The 17,717-nt window shown below is 41.4% G+C and overlaps 1 protein-coding gene across 1 annotated transcript; it reads right to left on the bottom strand.

Moving 5' to 3' along the window:
• Positions 1-1,496: 1,496 nt before the first annotated feature.
• LOC119745027 (sodium-coupled monocarboxylate transporter 1-like) lies at positions 1,497-16,472 on the bottom strand. The gene is made up of 15 exons (XM_038221251.1): positions 16,119-16,472; positions 15,717-15,782; positions 15,461-15,512; positions 14,634-14,701; positions 14,276-14,427; positions 13,619-13,753; positions 12,896-13,025; positions 12,202-12,290; positions 11,461-11,573; positions 11,102-11,169; positions 10,698-10,784; positions 4,453-4,691; positions 3,539-3,639; positions 2,567-2,649; positions 1,497-1,652 (listed from the first exon to the last, which is right to left on the bottom strand). Exons 1-15 carry the CDS (start codon positions 16,470-16,472, stop codon positions 1,497-1,499), a joined length of 1,893 nt encoding a protein of 630 aa, XP_038077179.1.
• Between the last annotated feature and the right edge of the window lie 1,245 nt (positions 16,473-17,717).

Consider the following 17,717-nt stretch of genomic DNA (forward strand, 5'->3'; position numbering starts at 1 on the left):
GGGAAGCTCGATATTTTATTGTCTTATGAATAGAGCAGTCAACAAGATTGCTTAGTTAATGAAGACTTAGTGAAATATTTATTCCATCTTCTTCTTGACCACACCATTATTAAGCCGCTATGTATATAAAGCTCTAGTATTTTACCATGCCATGTGACATACTGACGATTGTTACATGCTGACGACTCCCTTTGTCCTTTACTATGCTGTATAATTAAAAAAAAAACTACTTATAGTAACAACGTAATGTTTCCATATAGTTTTGTATTGTGCTTGTAATACTTGTTCAGTCAATATCTGCTCCTATTGTTTCTATTAAACATTAATATAAGAATGCTTATTAGTTTTGTATACACAATTGTCAAATGTGGACCTTCGCCTAATCGTGGACACTGTCCTCTTATGTTCTTTGGTATAGAAAAGGTCCACCACTGTATATACAATCATGTGCACTCGGCACACGCAGTCCTTAGCGATTTACACTTATAATACAATGTATAGCAGTGTTTGTAAATAAATTTTAAAAAACGCATAGGTTTATCTATTTTCCGACCAGATGTCTACAAATTGTTGACTGCTGTGAGTGAGATGTGGGATATGACGTTTTTAACACCCGAGGGGCGCGTGTCCCTAGGGGGATATTAACGACATATCCGACATCGCAACAGTCGACAATTATTTGTAATATCATGCCTATAAGTCAAAAAACATAAATGGTTGTAAGTTACTATATGCAGGAAATAAATTAAACCACTGCGGTGTGATAACCCTTCGATAACTGCATGCAGGCGTTCGTGCCGGAACGCTGTGTATAATTTATAGAGTTTATATGCAGGGCAGTATAATTATGAAGTAAACAGTTGTTTTTACAGACTGGACACGTTATAGTCATAGGCCCGTAGCTAGAGGTACACAATAGGAGCTAGGCGCAGATTTGGGTGATGATATTTGAAGGTTTACATGGTGGAAAGATACTAAGACAAGATAAGTTTGCGGTAGCACCATGTGAATAAATCTCTTTTGTGGGTATGTGTGGTTCTGAATTTTGGGTTGGTAAAATTTGGGTAAATTCAAGAGAGTGAACCTGTATTCCAAATCGCGCCCTCATAGACTAATACCATTCAGTATAGCCTTTTAATTGTATGATAACCTATTTAGAAAAGTAAATTGTACATTTGTACCATTATAGATTATGAGCCTGCTTTTAAACATTTATGTCGTAATTTAAACTTTAGATGTTGGCCGCCATATTTTCCAAGCAATAACTGGAAGTCATTGGCAATGAAAGAAAGATTTTTTACTACAAAACTATTTTGACATGTTTCGTCTGCTGAGTGACCTAAGTTCTGGTTTATAGGCTTACTTGTCACCGAACAAAATGAAGTTTTGTGAACTTTTATGCCAGTAACATTGTTTATCTTCAATTTTTTTTTCTACGTCTGGGAAAAATATGAGAAATTGAAATAGAGCAGAGTCCGTTTTGTGCTTGGAATGTTTCACATGGCAGTTACGAATTCTACGGTCGATTCGTTCCCACGAATGGCAATGGCTTCGGTTGAATCGTTCTCACATTTCCCGTTAGAGACGTCTTTGTTGTTGAGACCCTCACATTCCATGTCTGATAGGGGAGAATACTCCCCAATTCCGCGGATCTGAAATGAACGAGATACGCCAGGAATATAATACAGTCTCCCGTGGAGGTATTATGTTGTGCTATACAAACTCTCAATCACTGACCTCGATAGTAATGGGACTGGCTGCTATACATGCTGATTTTGCATACGCACCTTGACGTCACCAATCCACCATCTTGTTCCCCCGAAATATCACTCTAGGCCTAGGATATGCAACCTGATATGCCGTTGAGGTTTTTGTAATGTTAACAATTCTTATTTTCTTCGTCTTAACTCTGAAGAAGAAAAACTCCAATACCAGCTTCTCTTTAAAAAAAGAAGTGCGTTTTCTGCGCTTGCGTCGTGGGATAGCCAAGAATGGCAGCAGCGGCTTCAATGTGTGGGTATCGTCAGCCATTCCAGTTAGTATAGAGGTCAGTGATCTCAATTCGTAGCGCAAACTGTCCCACAATGCAACGCAACTTCCTTCCCTGATCTATAAAGACCAATGTGCCAATCAAAACACACCAAGCTATAGAAATCCAACATAAACCTTTTACGAACAGAGATTGCTATAATGATATTTCAGGAAAGGAAATAAGATTCCCTTTTCCAGTAATGAAAAAAAAACACCCCAAAACATTGGTCATGCGGAAGAGGGACTTTAGCCATAATATAACCTTCATTGATGGTAATAACATTTTCATACTGTTATATTGAATTGCAAATTAAGAAACAGAACACGGTATATTACACAATTCTCAGTCTATGGGTGGAAATGGTGATGATGAGAGTTTTCATAAAATAATTTGCTAAGCCTGAAATATTCGTTCTCTCAAAATAAATGACTAGCCGAGCTGCTATATGCTGTATGGATTCGCTTCGCCAGTGCGCTTTGGTGCTTTTGTGAGTCTTAGATCCTATTTCCTGATCTGATCTAGTTATATTCTTACCTGAGGTTTCTCACTGGGAACAAACGAAGTCTTGATCTTCCAAATAACCAAACGGGGATCCATACTGGAGGTGTCGTTTGTTCCTGGCACACAATTTGGGAAACAACAACATTATAAGATGGTTTATAAGATGGTTATCAGATGGATAATTTGATTTGAACAACAACATTGCTATAATTGATTTCTGTTTACGGTAATCGACACCATTAGCAAATACTTAAAGATTACTTGATTGTAAGTAAATAATACGATCATGCATCCCATGCAATCGTCCAGAAAAGAGGCATTACTGCCAAACCTACGTTTTGCTTCAAATAAAAATAATATACAGGTATTTTTTACAGTTTTATCAAAAGCTGTATATCTACTGAGCTGAATTTTCGACAGGTTAGTCTATTAATAACCTACGCCAGATTTAATATTTGTTCATGAATCGGCAGAAACATAGCGTTCTGGCAAGATGAGACGGAACTGGGCACAGGCCGTAGAGGAGAAAAATACGAAAAACTGAATTGGGGTGATTTGTTTTTCTCGATTTTCAGAGTTATTGATATTTGTTACCTGTGTCATGTCTACTACACATATTTTAAAGAAATAGTATACAAATCGGGGATTAAAAGTGTTTTTAAGGAAAACAATTTGCACCTTTCATTTTCACGATTACAAAACACGAAAGTTTATAGGCCTTTTTTTCTCAGTGTTTTACTTTTTTGACATGTCAATAAGTGAGAACTTTAAACAACCATACCTTGTCAACGGAATGTCTGATTGCAGTCCAACCAACAGTATTCTCTTTCCTAATACACACAAACCCTCATTTCGACCTCTGCCCAGTTCTGCCTCATTTTAGCAGATGGCGTCCATTACTTTTAATGGAATCCTTGAAGTTCATTTTGGGCTTGCTTTATTTTTGAAACATAACCCCCTCCCCCCCCCCCAAAAAAAAACCAACCGGAGAGTTTGTATGCTTACCTGTGACCAAAGTAGCACATAATGTCGCTAGAATGGTTGTCAGAAATGTTAACAGAGACAACCAGGACTTGGCCAAAGAAAATATCACCGGACCCTCAGATCTGTGGGGGAAACAGTTTCGTATTTTGTTGATCACATTCCCTTGATTTCATATATACCTTGAATTGTCTTCGTGTCTATTGCTCCCGTATCATTGCTTTCTCTCTGTCGCTACAGGGTGAGTCAAAAAGAAAGTGACCGAGTAAGAAAAAAATATGTGGCTTGCCCCATTTAATAAAAAAAAAGATAACATAGGAATAAAGTACGAGTTATTGATTAGCAACTTCACGTAATTTGCATAATCTAATCATAAGTTATCTCTATGTTAATACACATTTAGCTGTTGACTACTGATCAGTTACCGATACCCATTGATGGTAAATACCATACAATGAACCATTGGGTTCTCCTACTTCCATCAATGAATGAAAACTTGCAAAGGAAAACAGACAAAAACACCATCATCATTTCAGAATAATACTTGATTTGTTCCCTACATACAAAACACAAAAACTTACAGAAATACGATGTTTCAGACTCGACTCAAATCCCCCTGTGATAATCTCTGGTTCTCATACACTCAGCTGAATTATTTCATAGCATGTAACATTCCATGGACAACTGCGAACATGGTTCTGTTAAAACTTGCATAAATTCTGATAACATGGATCGATTGTTTTTTAAAGGGAGAGGGGGAGTGATATAGGCATATACTTTTGTTTATTTCATGATTTGAAACGGGGGGGGGGGGGGAGGGGGGCACCAGGGGGACACCCAGTTATGTCACTGTCTAAAGCTTCTACTCTTATATCAAATACCCGCAATACACGACCGGTACCGTCATGCATGGCCACTGATCTCCTTATGTGACATACCTGTTTGTGTTACTTTCCGTCATCATTATCTGTGATGTAAGATTGAGGGTTGTCACCAACGGCAGCTGTGTAGCTAAGGATGTAGCTGTCACCAGAGTGTCGTTCATGTCCATGTAAGTCTCATTCAGACACATCTCTGCTGATAGTGGCAGGTTGTCCGGTTTGACTTGGTGGATGATACAACCCACTGACATTGTCACTGCCACGATCAATCCGACCACGAAGCCAGTTACAACACTCTGTGTGTAGATAGATTATTATCACTGTGAAGTACACCGGCGGGCTCCGCATTGGACATTTACAAAAGTTGAATCTCTAAGTTTAGGACATTGAAGCTAAATTGGCCTGGAACTTGTAATGCAGATAGAATTGGTATGTGACATGTAAGTAGTCTGAACTGGCGGTATTGGAGTAAGTGCATAATTGTATTTAACTCTGCGAGGTGTAGAACCTTCAGGAAAGCTGAGGGATTACATTTCGGTTTCATTTAAACTTTTCGTCTTAATCCATCCTAGCCTTGTTCCCTTTATGCTGGTGAAGTCATTATTGTTGGCATGTGAATAACATGAGTAGTGGAGGTAGACTTCTTAACACAATTTGACCTTGGGCATAGAAATAGGTAAAGGTCACATAAATATGTAAATATGAAAATATGTAGATATAAATATGAATGAATGGGGTTATGAAATTCCGGGCACAGTTTGACCTAATGAATGGATGGGATGAATAGGGAATAGGTGTGGGTATTAGGGACCGGGTACAGTTTGACCAATTCTATGGGAAAGATTGCATAAGGTATGGAAAAAAAAATATATATTTTTTATGGTACATTTGGATCTTAGCCCGAATATGAGTTTCATACGTTAGTCCCTGTGAACGACCAGCTGGTCGGATCTTTAATCCCCCAACAATAGACGGGAGAGGGCGCGTGCCAAGTCAGCCCACTAGTATTGTTACGAAGTTAATCCGATCGATACAAAAAGTAATTGGATTTCCGAATGCTCGACAGCAGAAAGCAGCGATAGATGGCAAAAATGAATTTTGCGTTGATCAGACTGAAACGAGTAGGATTGTCTATTTGAAGAATTATTTTAAAGTCATTTTTATTGGGTTTATGGGTATTGTGCACGTTGCGTTTTCCAAGTTATAAACAAACACTCACCGCAGCATACTTGCAGGGTACAGCCTGTGTCGGCCATGGGGGTACATGCATATGATAAATCCACGATCCATAATCCATGCGTCTGTATGGAGACCGGTGGTCGATCACCCCTCGATGATCGCACCGATCCTGGAGCAAATAAATAACTCCGTCCGTGCGCCTATATTCCTCTTGTTAATCGATACAATACCAATGGCACTCTTCTACACTGCCACCAGAATCATCCAAGTAAAAATATATGTTTGTGCGCGGTGATCGTAGAAAAGGGAAGGTTTTGGCATCAGCCAGAGCAAATGCTAGTATACATGCACACTACTGTATACACGCCGTCCGATCAGATAGCGCTCAAGTTTTCTTAATCCGTGACGGCTAAATTATCGATTAGGCTCTATAGTCTGCAGAGGCGCGTACAATAAGGAATGGATTCAGTGGTTTAAAGCCATAACAAAACGTGCGGGTATGTGGTTTTCAAGGGAACTACGGCCTGGAAAGTGCCCGATTAAGTGTATAGGAATAACACAACCATCATTGTGCATTTTGTAATATTTCGTACTAGAACGACCCCAAAACCAAGCTATAGCCTATCCATAGTTAAAAATTCAGTCGTAACGTGGTAAAAATGGTGCCCCTTTAACGCTGTCTGTATAGGAATGCACCGAACCCTAGTTGTACCTCCGTGCCGGATTTGTTTACAAAATCGAGGATGACTGGGTTTTATCTACGACCATTTTACGGGGGTTATTTAGAGGGCGTGTTCAAGCAATAATTTTATGACTGAGAGTAGGCTTTTCCAATTGATAAGACAACACAAACAAAGAAAAATACAACTGCAGAAAGTACAACCGATATGACATTATTGCTTTATTGACGTCATTTTTCAGTAAAACATCATTCTGCTCTTTACCCTGCTCATCCTGCTCTTTTTCCTGCTCATCCTGCTCTTTACCCTGCTCATCCTGCTCTTTACCCTGCTCATCCTGCTCTTTACCCTGCTCATCCTGCTCTTTACCCTGCTCATCCTGCTCTTTACCCTGCTCATCCTGCTCTTTACCCTGCTCATCCTGCTCTTTACCCTGCTCATCCTGCTCTTTACCCTGCTCATCCTGCTCTTTACCCTGCTCATCCTGCTCTTTACCCTGCTCATCCTGCTCTTTACCCTGCTCATCCTGCTCTTTACCCTGCTCATCCTGCTCTTTACCCTGCTCATCCTGCTCTTTACCCTGCTCATCCTGCTCTTTAACCTGCTCATCCTGCTCTTTACCCTGCTCATCCTGCTCTTTACCCTGCTCATCCTGCTCTTTTCCCTGCTCATCCTGCTCTTTTCCCTGCTCATCCTGCTCTTTTCCCTGCTCATCCTGCTCTTTACCCTGCTCATCCTGCTCTTTACCCTGCTCATCCTGCTCTTTACCCTGCTCATCCTGCTCTTTACCCTGCTCATCCTGCTCTTTACCCTGCTCATCCTGCTCTTTACCCTGCTCATCCTGCTCTTTACCCTGCTCATCCTGCTCTTTTCCCTGCTCACCCTGCTCATCCTGCTCTTTACCCTGCTCATCCTGCTCTTTACCCTGCTCATCCTGCTCTTTACCCTGCTCATCCTGCTCTTTACCCTGCTCATCCTGCTCTTTACCCTGCTCATCCTGCTCTTTACCCTGCTCATCCTGCTCTTTACCCTGCTCATCCTGCTCTTTACCCTGCTCATCCTGCTCTTTACCCTGCTCATCCTGCTCTTTACCCTGCTCATCCTGCTCTTTACCCTGCTCATCCTGCTCTTTTCCCTGCTCATCCTGCTCTTTACCCTGCTCATCCTACTCTACGGCATAGAGTAGGATGAGCAGGGTAAAGAGCAGGATGAGCAGGGAAAAGAGCAGGATGAGCAGGGTAAAGAGCAGGATGAGCAGGGTAAAGAGCAGGATGAGCAGGGTAAAGAGCAGGATGAGCAGGGTAAAGAGCAGGATGAGCAGGGTAAAGAGCAGGATGAGCAGGGTAAAGAGCAGGATGAGCAGGGTAAAGAGCAGGATGAGCAGGGTAAAGAGCAGGATGAGCAGGGTAAAGAGCAGGATGAGCAGGGTAAAGAGCAGGATGAGCAGGGTAAAGAGCAGGATGAGCAGGGTAAAGAGCAGGATGAGCAGGGTGAGCAGGGAAAAGAGCAGGATGAGCAGGGTAAAGAGCAGGATGAGCAGGGTAAAGAGCAGGGTAAAGAGCAGGATGAGCAGGGTAAAGAGCAGGATGAGCAGGGTAAAGAGCAGGATGAGCAGGGTAAAGAGCAGGATGAGCAGGGTAAAGAGCAGGATGAGCAGGGAAAAGAGCAGGATGAGCAGGGAAAAGAGCAGGATGAGCAGGGTAAAGAGCAGGATGAGCAGGGTAAAGAGCAGGATGAGCAGGGTAAAGAGCAGGATGAGCAGGTTAAAGAGCAGGATGAGCAGGGTAAAGAGCAGGATGAGCAGGGTAAAGAGCAGGATGAGCAGGGTAAAGAGCAGGATGAGCAGGGTAAAGAGCAGGATGAGCAGGGTAAAGAGCAGGATGAGCAGGGTAAAGAGCAGGATGAGCAGGGTAAAGAGCAGGATGAGCAGGGTAAAGAGCAGGATGAGCAGGGTAAAGAGCAGGATGAGCAGGGTAAAGAGCAGGATGAGCAGGGTAAAGAGCAGGATGAGCAGGGTAAAGAGCAGGATGAGCAGGGTAAAGAGCAGGATGAGCAGGAAAAAGAGCAGGATGAGCAGGGTAAAGAGCAGGATGAGCAGGGTAAAGAGCAGGATGAGCAGGGTAAAGAGCAGGATGAGCAGGGTAAAGAGCAGGATGAGCAGGGTAAAGAGCAGGATGAGCAGGGTAAAGAGCAGGATGAGCAGGGTAAAGAGCAGGATGAGCAGGGTAAAGAGCAGGATGAGCAGGGTAAAGAGCAGGATGAGCAGGGTAAAGAGCAGGATGAGCAGGGTAAAGAGCAGGATGAGCAGGGTGAGCAGGGAAAAGAGCAGGATGAGCAGGGTAAAGAGCAGGATGAGCAGGGTAAAGAGCAGGATGAGCAGGGTAAAGAGCAGGATGAGCAGGGTAAAGAGCAGGATGAGCAGGGTAAAGAGCAGGATGAGCAGGGTAAAGAGCAGGATGAGCAGGGTAAAGAGCAGGATGAGCAGGGAAAAGAGCAGGATGAGCAGGGAAAAGAGCAGGATGAGCAGGGTAAAGAGCAGGATGAGCAGGGTAAAGAGCAGGATGAGCAGGGTAAAGAGCAGGATGAGCAGGTTAAAGAGCAGGATGAGCAGGGTAAAGAGCAGGATGAGCAGGGTAAAGAGCAGGATGAGCAGGGTAAAGAGCAGGATGAGCAGGGTAAAGAGCAGGATGAGCAGGGTAAAGAGCAGGATGAGCAGGGTAAAGAGCAGGATGAGCAGGGTAAAGAGCAGGATGAGCAGGGTAAAGAGCAGGATGAGCAGGGTAAAGAGCAGGATGAGCAGGGTAAAGAGCAGGATGAGCAGGGTAAAGAGCAGGATGAGCAGGGTAAAGAGCAGGATGAGCAGGGTAAAGAGCAGGATGAGCAGGGTAAAGAGCAGGATGAGCAGGAAAAAGAGCAGGATGAGCAGGGTAAAGAGCAGAATGATGTTTTACTGAAAAATGACGTCAATAAAGCAATAATGTCATATCGGTTGTACTTTCTGCAGTTGTATTTTTCTTTGTTTGTGTTGTCTTATCAATTGGAAAAGCCTACTCTCAGTCATAAAATTATTGCTTGAACACGCCCTCTAAATAACCCCCGTAAAATGGTCGTAGATAAAACCCAGTCATCCTCGATTTTGTAAACAAATCCGGCACGGAGGTACAACTAGGGTTCGGTGCATTCCTATACAGACAGCGTTAAAGGGGCACCATTTTTACCACGTTACGACTGAATTTTTAACTATGGATAGGCTATAGCTTGGTTTTGGGGTCGTTCTAGTACGAAATATTACAAAATGCACAATGATGGTTGTGTTATTCCTATACACTTAATCGGGCACTTTCCAGGCCGTAGTTCCCTTGAAAACCACATACCCGCACGTTTTGTTATGGCTTTAAACCACTGAATCCATTCCTTATTGTACGCGCCTCTGCAGACTATAGAGCCTAATCGATAATTTAGCCGTCACGGATTAAGAAAACTTGAGCGCTATCTGATCGGACGGCGTGTATACAGTAGTGTGCATGTATACTAGCATTTGCTCTGGCTGATGCCAAAACCTTCCCTTTTCTACGATCACCGCGCACAAACATATATTTTTACTTGGATGATTCTGGTGGCAGTGTAGAAGAGTGCCATTGGTATTGTATCGATTAACAAGAGGAATATAGGCGCACGGACGGAGTTATTTATTTGCTCCAGGATCGGTGCGATCATCGAGGGGTGATCGACCACCGGTCTCCATACAGACGCATGGATTATGGATCGTGGATTTATCATATGCATGTACCCCCATGGCCGACACAGGCTGTACCCTGCAAGTATGCTGCGGTGAGTGTTTGTTTATAACTTGGAAAACGCAACGTGCACAATACCCATAAACCCAATAAAAATGACTTTAAAATAATTCTTCAAATAGACAATCCTACTCGTTTCAGTCTGATCAACGCAAAATTCATTTTTGCCATCTATCGCTGCTTTCTGCTGTCGAGCATTCGGAAATCCAATTACTTTTTGTATCGATCGGATTAACTTCGTAACAATACTAGTGGGCTGACTTGGCACGCGCCCTCTCCCGTCTATTGTTGGGGGATTAAAGATCCGACCAGCTGGTCGTTCACAGGGACTAACGTATGAAACTCATATTCGGGCTAAGATCCAAATGTACCATAAAAAAATATATATATTTTTTTCCATACCTTATGCAATCTTTCCCATAGAATTGGTCAAACTGTACCCGGTCCCTAATACCCACACCTATTCCCTATTCATCCCATCCATTCATTAGGTCAAACTGTGCCCGGAATTTCATAACCCCATTCATTCATATTTATATCTACATATTTTCATATTTACATATTTATGTGACCTTTACCTATTTCTATGCCCAAGGTCAAATTGTGTTAAGAAGTCTACCTCCACTACTAACATGTTAGTCTATACCTTGGATCCACAGAAAGGACAGAAGACGCCGATGATGAACAGCGCAAAGCAGCCTGCTGTACTGCACCCAGCAAAAGTGAGCACCACCTATAAAATACCATGCATCATTAGAAGCAGAATTTTCCAAAAGTGGGAGGAAACACAGTGGATCTAGCGTAGAAACATTACTCATGTACATATTATGTCATCAGACTGAAGTTGGTCACACATTTTATGTCTCTTTTTATTTTTTGATTCGTTGTGAATGGCTTCGTCCAAGCAGCGCATTGGTTTAATGACAGTATAACCACCATGTTTGAAACTAAAAAAAAAACCACGATGATCCTCCTCTATATAAAAAAGAACAACATAGTACAAACAGACAAAAAAATCCCTCAAATAACCAAAAAAAGAGAGACGTTTACCGGTATTGCATCACCGACAACCGGAATTAGGAATGCCATGCCGAGTGCTGCAGCAGACGCAAAAACAGCTGAGAAAGAAAAAAATCCACGGAGATTTAAAATTTATTCGAGACGTCCTGGTTGCCAAGTCAAGTTTTGTTCTATAGCTATAAGGTCTATAAGGACAGACTGTTTTAATGTCAGCAATGAAGATGATATAATAATATTGAATACGAAATGACAAAAATACATCAATCGGTGTACGTTTTATTTACTAATGACAATTCAATGAAGTGCGTGAAAAATGTGCAGTCTTTTGGCATATTTCAGGGAGAAAACCAGCCGGCTCTATATTGTTTCCCTAAAAAAAAACAGCTCACCGATTACTTTGAGAGCCACAGTGTAGCCCTTGTCTTTGAGGTCCTTCCAATATGGCTTCACGAAATGTTCACCGACAAGGGTGGCAGATGCGTTGAAGACAGACGACAGTGTACTGATGACATGGGAACATGGATAATTGATTGTTTAATATTGATGTTATCTCAGACAATTTAATCAAGTGAACAGGTCATGAATACGAGTTGTTAATACCGAGTTGGGAGATTTTGAATAGACTTTAAGGTTGAGGCAGAGTTGACGGCAATTTTTGTTTTTGAAGGCCAGACATTGATAGGAAGGATGGGTTGGATAAAGTAGTAGTAAAGTCTGCCCCGAGCCACTGTGGCTCATCAGGCCGGCGTTTATCCCCGGTTTCAGTAGCATGAAACGACTGAGAATATTTCTATTCCCCCTGGATGGGATGCTAGTCCATCGCAGGTTACTCCCCAGCTAATGCCGGTACCCATTTATACTCCTGGGTGGAGAGGGGCAAGTGGGGGTGAAGTGCCTTGCCCAAGGACACAGTATATGACCATCGGCTGGATTCGAACCCCGGACCCTCTGATTATGAGTCACGAACCCTAACCACTAGGCCACACACTCCCCTTTGGGTTGGATAGGCATAGTAAACCTTTTGTGTACATTCACTGTTACTGAAACAATAAAATAGTGGGGGGGGGGGACTCGGCACTGCCCCCCCCCCATTCCCACCCCACCTCCGAGGTTTTCGCCTATTATCTCACCTCAACGCAGCGCCGAACAATCCTGTCAGCAACAAGCCTGGAATTCCAGGCAAGTCACTGAACACGTCCACGATGAAATACGGTACAATCTGTAGGATGGGCAAACAGCTCGTGGAACTTATTATGTTTATCAAAACTTTACTCAAGCAGATACATTTGCTTCTAACTGATTTCACAAAACAGTACTGTATATACTTTGGGTATATCACCAAAAACACAAGGACAAGGCCACCCAAAAGTGTGGGCTACAAACTAGAAAGAACAGAGAACATGCCCCCCAAATTGTCCGTGCCCCCCCCCCCCCCCCTAGGTGCCCGGCGCCCCCACCAAAATACTGAAAATGCCTCTTTTCCTTTTCCAACCAAAAAGGGTTTTTGTAAGTAGCATTTTTTTTCCAAAGGCTTACTGTGTACAATTTCTTATGTCAATGGATACAGCGAGGCATTATGGGCCCAACTGGGAAAAACTGCAATAGGACGTTTGCGATATGTGCCCCCATGATATTCTGATGCCCCCTCTCCCCCTCCCACTCAAAAAAATCCTAGCTACGCCACTGGTGAGGACAGGCCACTGGATGGAACACATCGTTTTTTAAACAAACACTATAAGACTAGACTACTGGAAAATGCAAGCAAATTAAGCAATTAATGTCCGCTAAATATTCTCTGACTGTTTGGTGTATAAGTGGACTTACCTGATCATTTTTAGTCATGTACCCCATGGTGCTAGGGTCGCATCCCTCGTAATATGCATAAATGCTGATCCCCACCAAAAACAGAAGACTTTGGAAAATTATGACTCCAAACGAATAGCAAATAAAGGATCTGTGTGAAAAACAAAATACAATTAAAGGGAATATACAACATTCGCTTTTGCTGTAATTTTAAGAAATGGATGGATTTGGGGATTAATATTTTAAGCAATATTGTTACACTGACTTGCTTGATGTTTTGTGTTCGAAGGGTCTGGAAAAACCAAGAAAAACAATCATTTTCTTGAAGTCTGGTTCCCTGACCCCATTTAAATTGAAATGGGGCAATTTACAGACGTCAGGGAATTATAAGGTCAGGGAACCAGTCTAGAAGGCTTGTTCCCATTCATATAGATGTGTAATCGATTGCAAACAAAATTCAGACTAACTAAAATATGGTAAAGGGGGGGGGGGGCACTATTTGAAAAAATGGCCACTGTATTGATACAAAAATACCACTTCTTGAAAATGTCAGCACACCAGGTGCCAATGTCAACACACCAGGTGTCATCATGATAAAATACTCATGAAAAGTAGTTTTGAGAAATTAAAGGATATCTGCTTGCACAACTTTGGTTGGAACACCCTGTATTTTTCAATGGAACACAGAAAGGAAATCAAATTTAGAAAAGGGAAACAAAATTTCTTCGTTTGACGTGAACTTACGCTCTGGCCACCGCCTCTGATTTGCAGATGACCAGTCTCTGCACCATGTACTGATTGGTGATAACAACCCCTAAGAACATCGTCTGTCCGATGAAACTCCACCCGTTGTAAAAGTCCGTCAAATCGGAGTTGAAGCTAACGAAAGAAATTTATTTTAAAAAAATAAAATAATTCAATAAGCATTCATTTATTGATAAACGCAAATAAATGCTTTAATAATAAACAATGGAAGATTGCAGTTTGCTATAAAAAAAAACGACTGGGAAATGATGCACAGTACTACTATGCTTCAATACATTTTTTAAAGGAGTAGATTCCTTGCTATTTTCAGAACTCTCTTTAAGATGAGTCCAAATTCCAAGATCGATCCTATAACTAAAATGGCCAATTTGACGGCTATTTCAGGTTAGCTGTTATCATCCGAAGAAAGGGTCGTTGAAAAGTTGCGCGCAAAAGAAACACACTAGAAATTTCGCCCGACGTTTCTCTGCACATTAAGTTTCACAAGTAGGCCTACAGTGCACAAGATAAACCTATTCATAAAAACCCTTATGACTAAACGACTTACTCCCCGGCTCATCACACTATTTCGAAAACTTGAGCTCTGCTGCAGTCCCTCTTAATATAAAACACAGACTTGTCAAGTTATAATCTTACTAAAAGAAATTGGTTCTGGATCCCGTGGAAGCTATCTGCCATACGTTCCCGATGCCAAGTGTCATGGAGCATTTGGCGATTATAGCGATGGTCGTTGTTAGCATCAGAAGCATCTGAAGACTGTCAGTCCACAAAACTGCCTTGATTCCTCCCTTAAACACAAAAGAAAAGAAAAACAGTAACAGTCTGAACTAAAAATCAGTTGTTTTTGTCTTCTTGCATTGGTTTTCAGTCGAGCAATGAATCTATACATAATCGTAAAACTCTATCGGAAAACATTTGAAACCCTCAATCATTTTTGTGGACTCACAAACTAACATGGACAACTTCAGAGAAAAACAATCGACTCAAGACTTACGATAACGGTGTAGATGGCACAGACAACGCACAGACCAACGATGGCAACTTCCACGTTGATACCAGTCACTGAATTGATTAGATAAAAAAAATATTACTATAATATTTTATATTCTTCATTAACTATGTATTGTTGACCTGAAGAGAAAAATATAGATAAGCATATTAAATAATTGTTATAAATCATTTGTTTTGTTTTCCCCCACAAAATGTTTCCCAACAATCCATAAAATGTAGGCTTTTTATTATGATTGTGGAAAGGTTTGGAAGTAATAATCCATCCATGCTCAATAAACACAATATGTGACCAGTGGCGCACCCAAGGAGGGGGTGGAAGAGGTTGTTATTTTGTTCCTTTTTTGGGGGGGGGGGGTCAATATTTTTTGTTAGTCCCACGATTTGACCGTGGTGATAATATGTATGTGGCCTATTTTTCGAGTAGATTAATAGAGGTGTAAATAGCGCCACAAACGTTAAAGTAGTCCGGTCCCCCAAAACAACAAAATAAAAAATGAATATTTTCTGCGGTAACAGTTTTTGACAAAATTCAAACACCTAAAAAAAAATTGGAAAACTAAATTATGAGCACCTGGGTGCGCCACTGCCTGTGACAAGCTCGAGCCTTTCTTATTGAAAACATTTTAAATCAAATCTCGCCCTTTAGCGCACCTTTTCCTTGGATTAATCTCGCCTTTAGTGCATCTTAACCAGCTTGGATTACTACTTGTCGAAGAAACAGATGTAAGTTGTTATTACGTGTTATTATTTCCGTTGAGCAATGGGCAATGAAAGATCTCCGTATATGATCGAGTCAAGAGAATAACGAACCTGCAGTCAAGGCTACACAAGCGGTAAAGGCGACCACACCAGAGTAAAGCACCTGGCCCAAGTAAATACAAATACATGATTACTAGATTCAAAGAAGGAAACCTGAAAGAGGCATACAATTATACAATGAAACGACGAACAGAGTGGAGTGTCTACAATGACAAAGAATGAAAGTAAGCACATTTTAATGCAGCCAACAAAATGGAACCATATTCGCATGGTGCCAAAAATTTTGGAAGCGCACAAGAATACTTACGGAGAAAATCAGGAAGGACATCACGCCACATATCTTGACCGCGTGGTTGAAACGTAGTTCCAGGTACTTTTTTTGACAGGAAAACAGAAAATTACAAAAAAAATCTGTTATGATCATGATGCAAAGGACCGTTGATGAAAAAAACAAAATTATTACCTTAAAAGGGTTTCGTAATACTACTTTCAAGAAAGTTCTTCAACGGATTATCACAGCCAGTCTTGTAGAAGTGTTGCGCCAATATACGATTCCATTAACTGTTATTGTAAACATAATGAAAGAACTTATATACATGTAGTTTGTAACTAAATATTATTTTAATAACTGTTATTTGGGAGATGGTTGAACAAAATAATTATAGTAGGTTGTATCATTATGATCATGTTTGTTTTAATTTCAATTTACCTCGTAAGCTGAAGCCATACCAAGTCTGTAGAACATTGGTAGGAAGAATTTCCAACACAGAACGCCCCCCAGGAGGAAGGGGACAGCCATCCAGAAGACAGTCGGGCCGTGGTAATAGACATCAGCTGGGTAGCCTTGCAGGGAGATTCCTGAGAAGAAACTAGCAAGAAGGGAGAGAGTGACGGGAACTAATGTCATGCTGCGATCGGCTAGAATGTATGAAGCGGAGGTACGCTGACCGCCTCCTTTCAATCCGTAGTACAGACCGATGGCTACGGACGCCAGAATCATCACCCCACAGACGATGTAGTCTGCGGGTTTAAAGTAGGAACGAGAACCGAAGGCTCCATCCATGTTGTGTATCGATTGGTGAGTGATTTCAAATCTGTATCATCAAGCGAACGGTCCAATTTGAGCTATGATCAGAGAAGTGGATTCGTGTTTACAAAATACCAAGCGACTGTACACCAGCGCAGCCATTGTTCAACTTGCCAGAGTTTAACTTTGTCGTGCGTGTAGTTCAATCTATTATCAACTCATCAAACATTAAGCGAAATGGTGGAGCACGCACTGCTATCTGCTATCTGATAAATCAAAAACCCACGGTTCAAGTGGCACTTTGCATACAAACATCAGCAAATCTCACAGGAGCGGAAATTTTTTTATGGTGATATTTTTTCCGCTGGCATTTAACTTTACCCTGAATTATGACCCCACGCGGGGACAGCTGTTCACCCCGCACTTTATACCGCTGAAGCTACCACACAGGTAGTAGGTATTACATGTATTTCAATTTTACATGTATTTCAATTTTGACGTAGAAAATGTTTTTAAATGTGTTGAAAGACATCTTCATAATAGTCTGCCATGTGACAGATAATAGCTGCCCTCGTGTCAAAAAAATACCTTCTAGAAGAAAAGAGTCCGAAAAAGAATATTAAATATACCGTACAGACTATCAAAATAATAGGCAAATAACTACATTGCATATCGACACAATATCCGCATAAACAAAATAACTTCACATTAATTTCCGTTCTATGCACCTGTTACGATCATGAACCCCCAAAGTACAAGGGTTAAGGTAGGGCAGGACACGTAGAAAAACACATAGCTGTGAGTGGTCGGGCACAACCAGACCACTCTTGGATTTGTTGCGATTAATCTTTCTTTCTTTCTTTTTTTCCCGGACAATACTTCTCCGCGGGTTTTCTCTTAAACGGTAGGCCTATATGGTATGAACTTTCAATATATATCGACCCTCATCCGAAGTGGTGCATATTACTCGTCATGATTATGTCATCAGGTGTCAAAATTACAAGTGATTTTAACTGAAAAAAGTGACCAAATACTTTCACTTATAACTCTTGAACTAAACATTCAATGATGTTTGTATTCTGTAATCAGATAGACCTTTACTGTAATCGCTTGACCTTTACTCCCGGGTCTACCGGAAGGTCAAACTTAAATGAAATCAAAATGAAGACGTTAGCCTGAAATCAAAACAAAGCAACATTTCTTCCGAACGGTTCACGGTATGATCACAAAACCTTGTGTGAACTTGAACCTTGTTACGAAGATGTTATAATTTTTGTTACG

This window comes from Patiria miniata, unplaced genomic scaffold (genome assembly GCF_015706575.1).
Source record: "Patiria miniata isolate m_02_andy unplaced genomic scaffold, ASM1570657v1 HiC_scaffold_7, whole genome shotgun sequence".
Classification (NCBI taxonomy): domain Eukaryota; kingdom Metazoa; phylum Echinodermata; class Asteroidea; order Valvatida; family Asterinidae; genus Patiria; species Patiria miniata.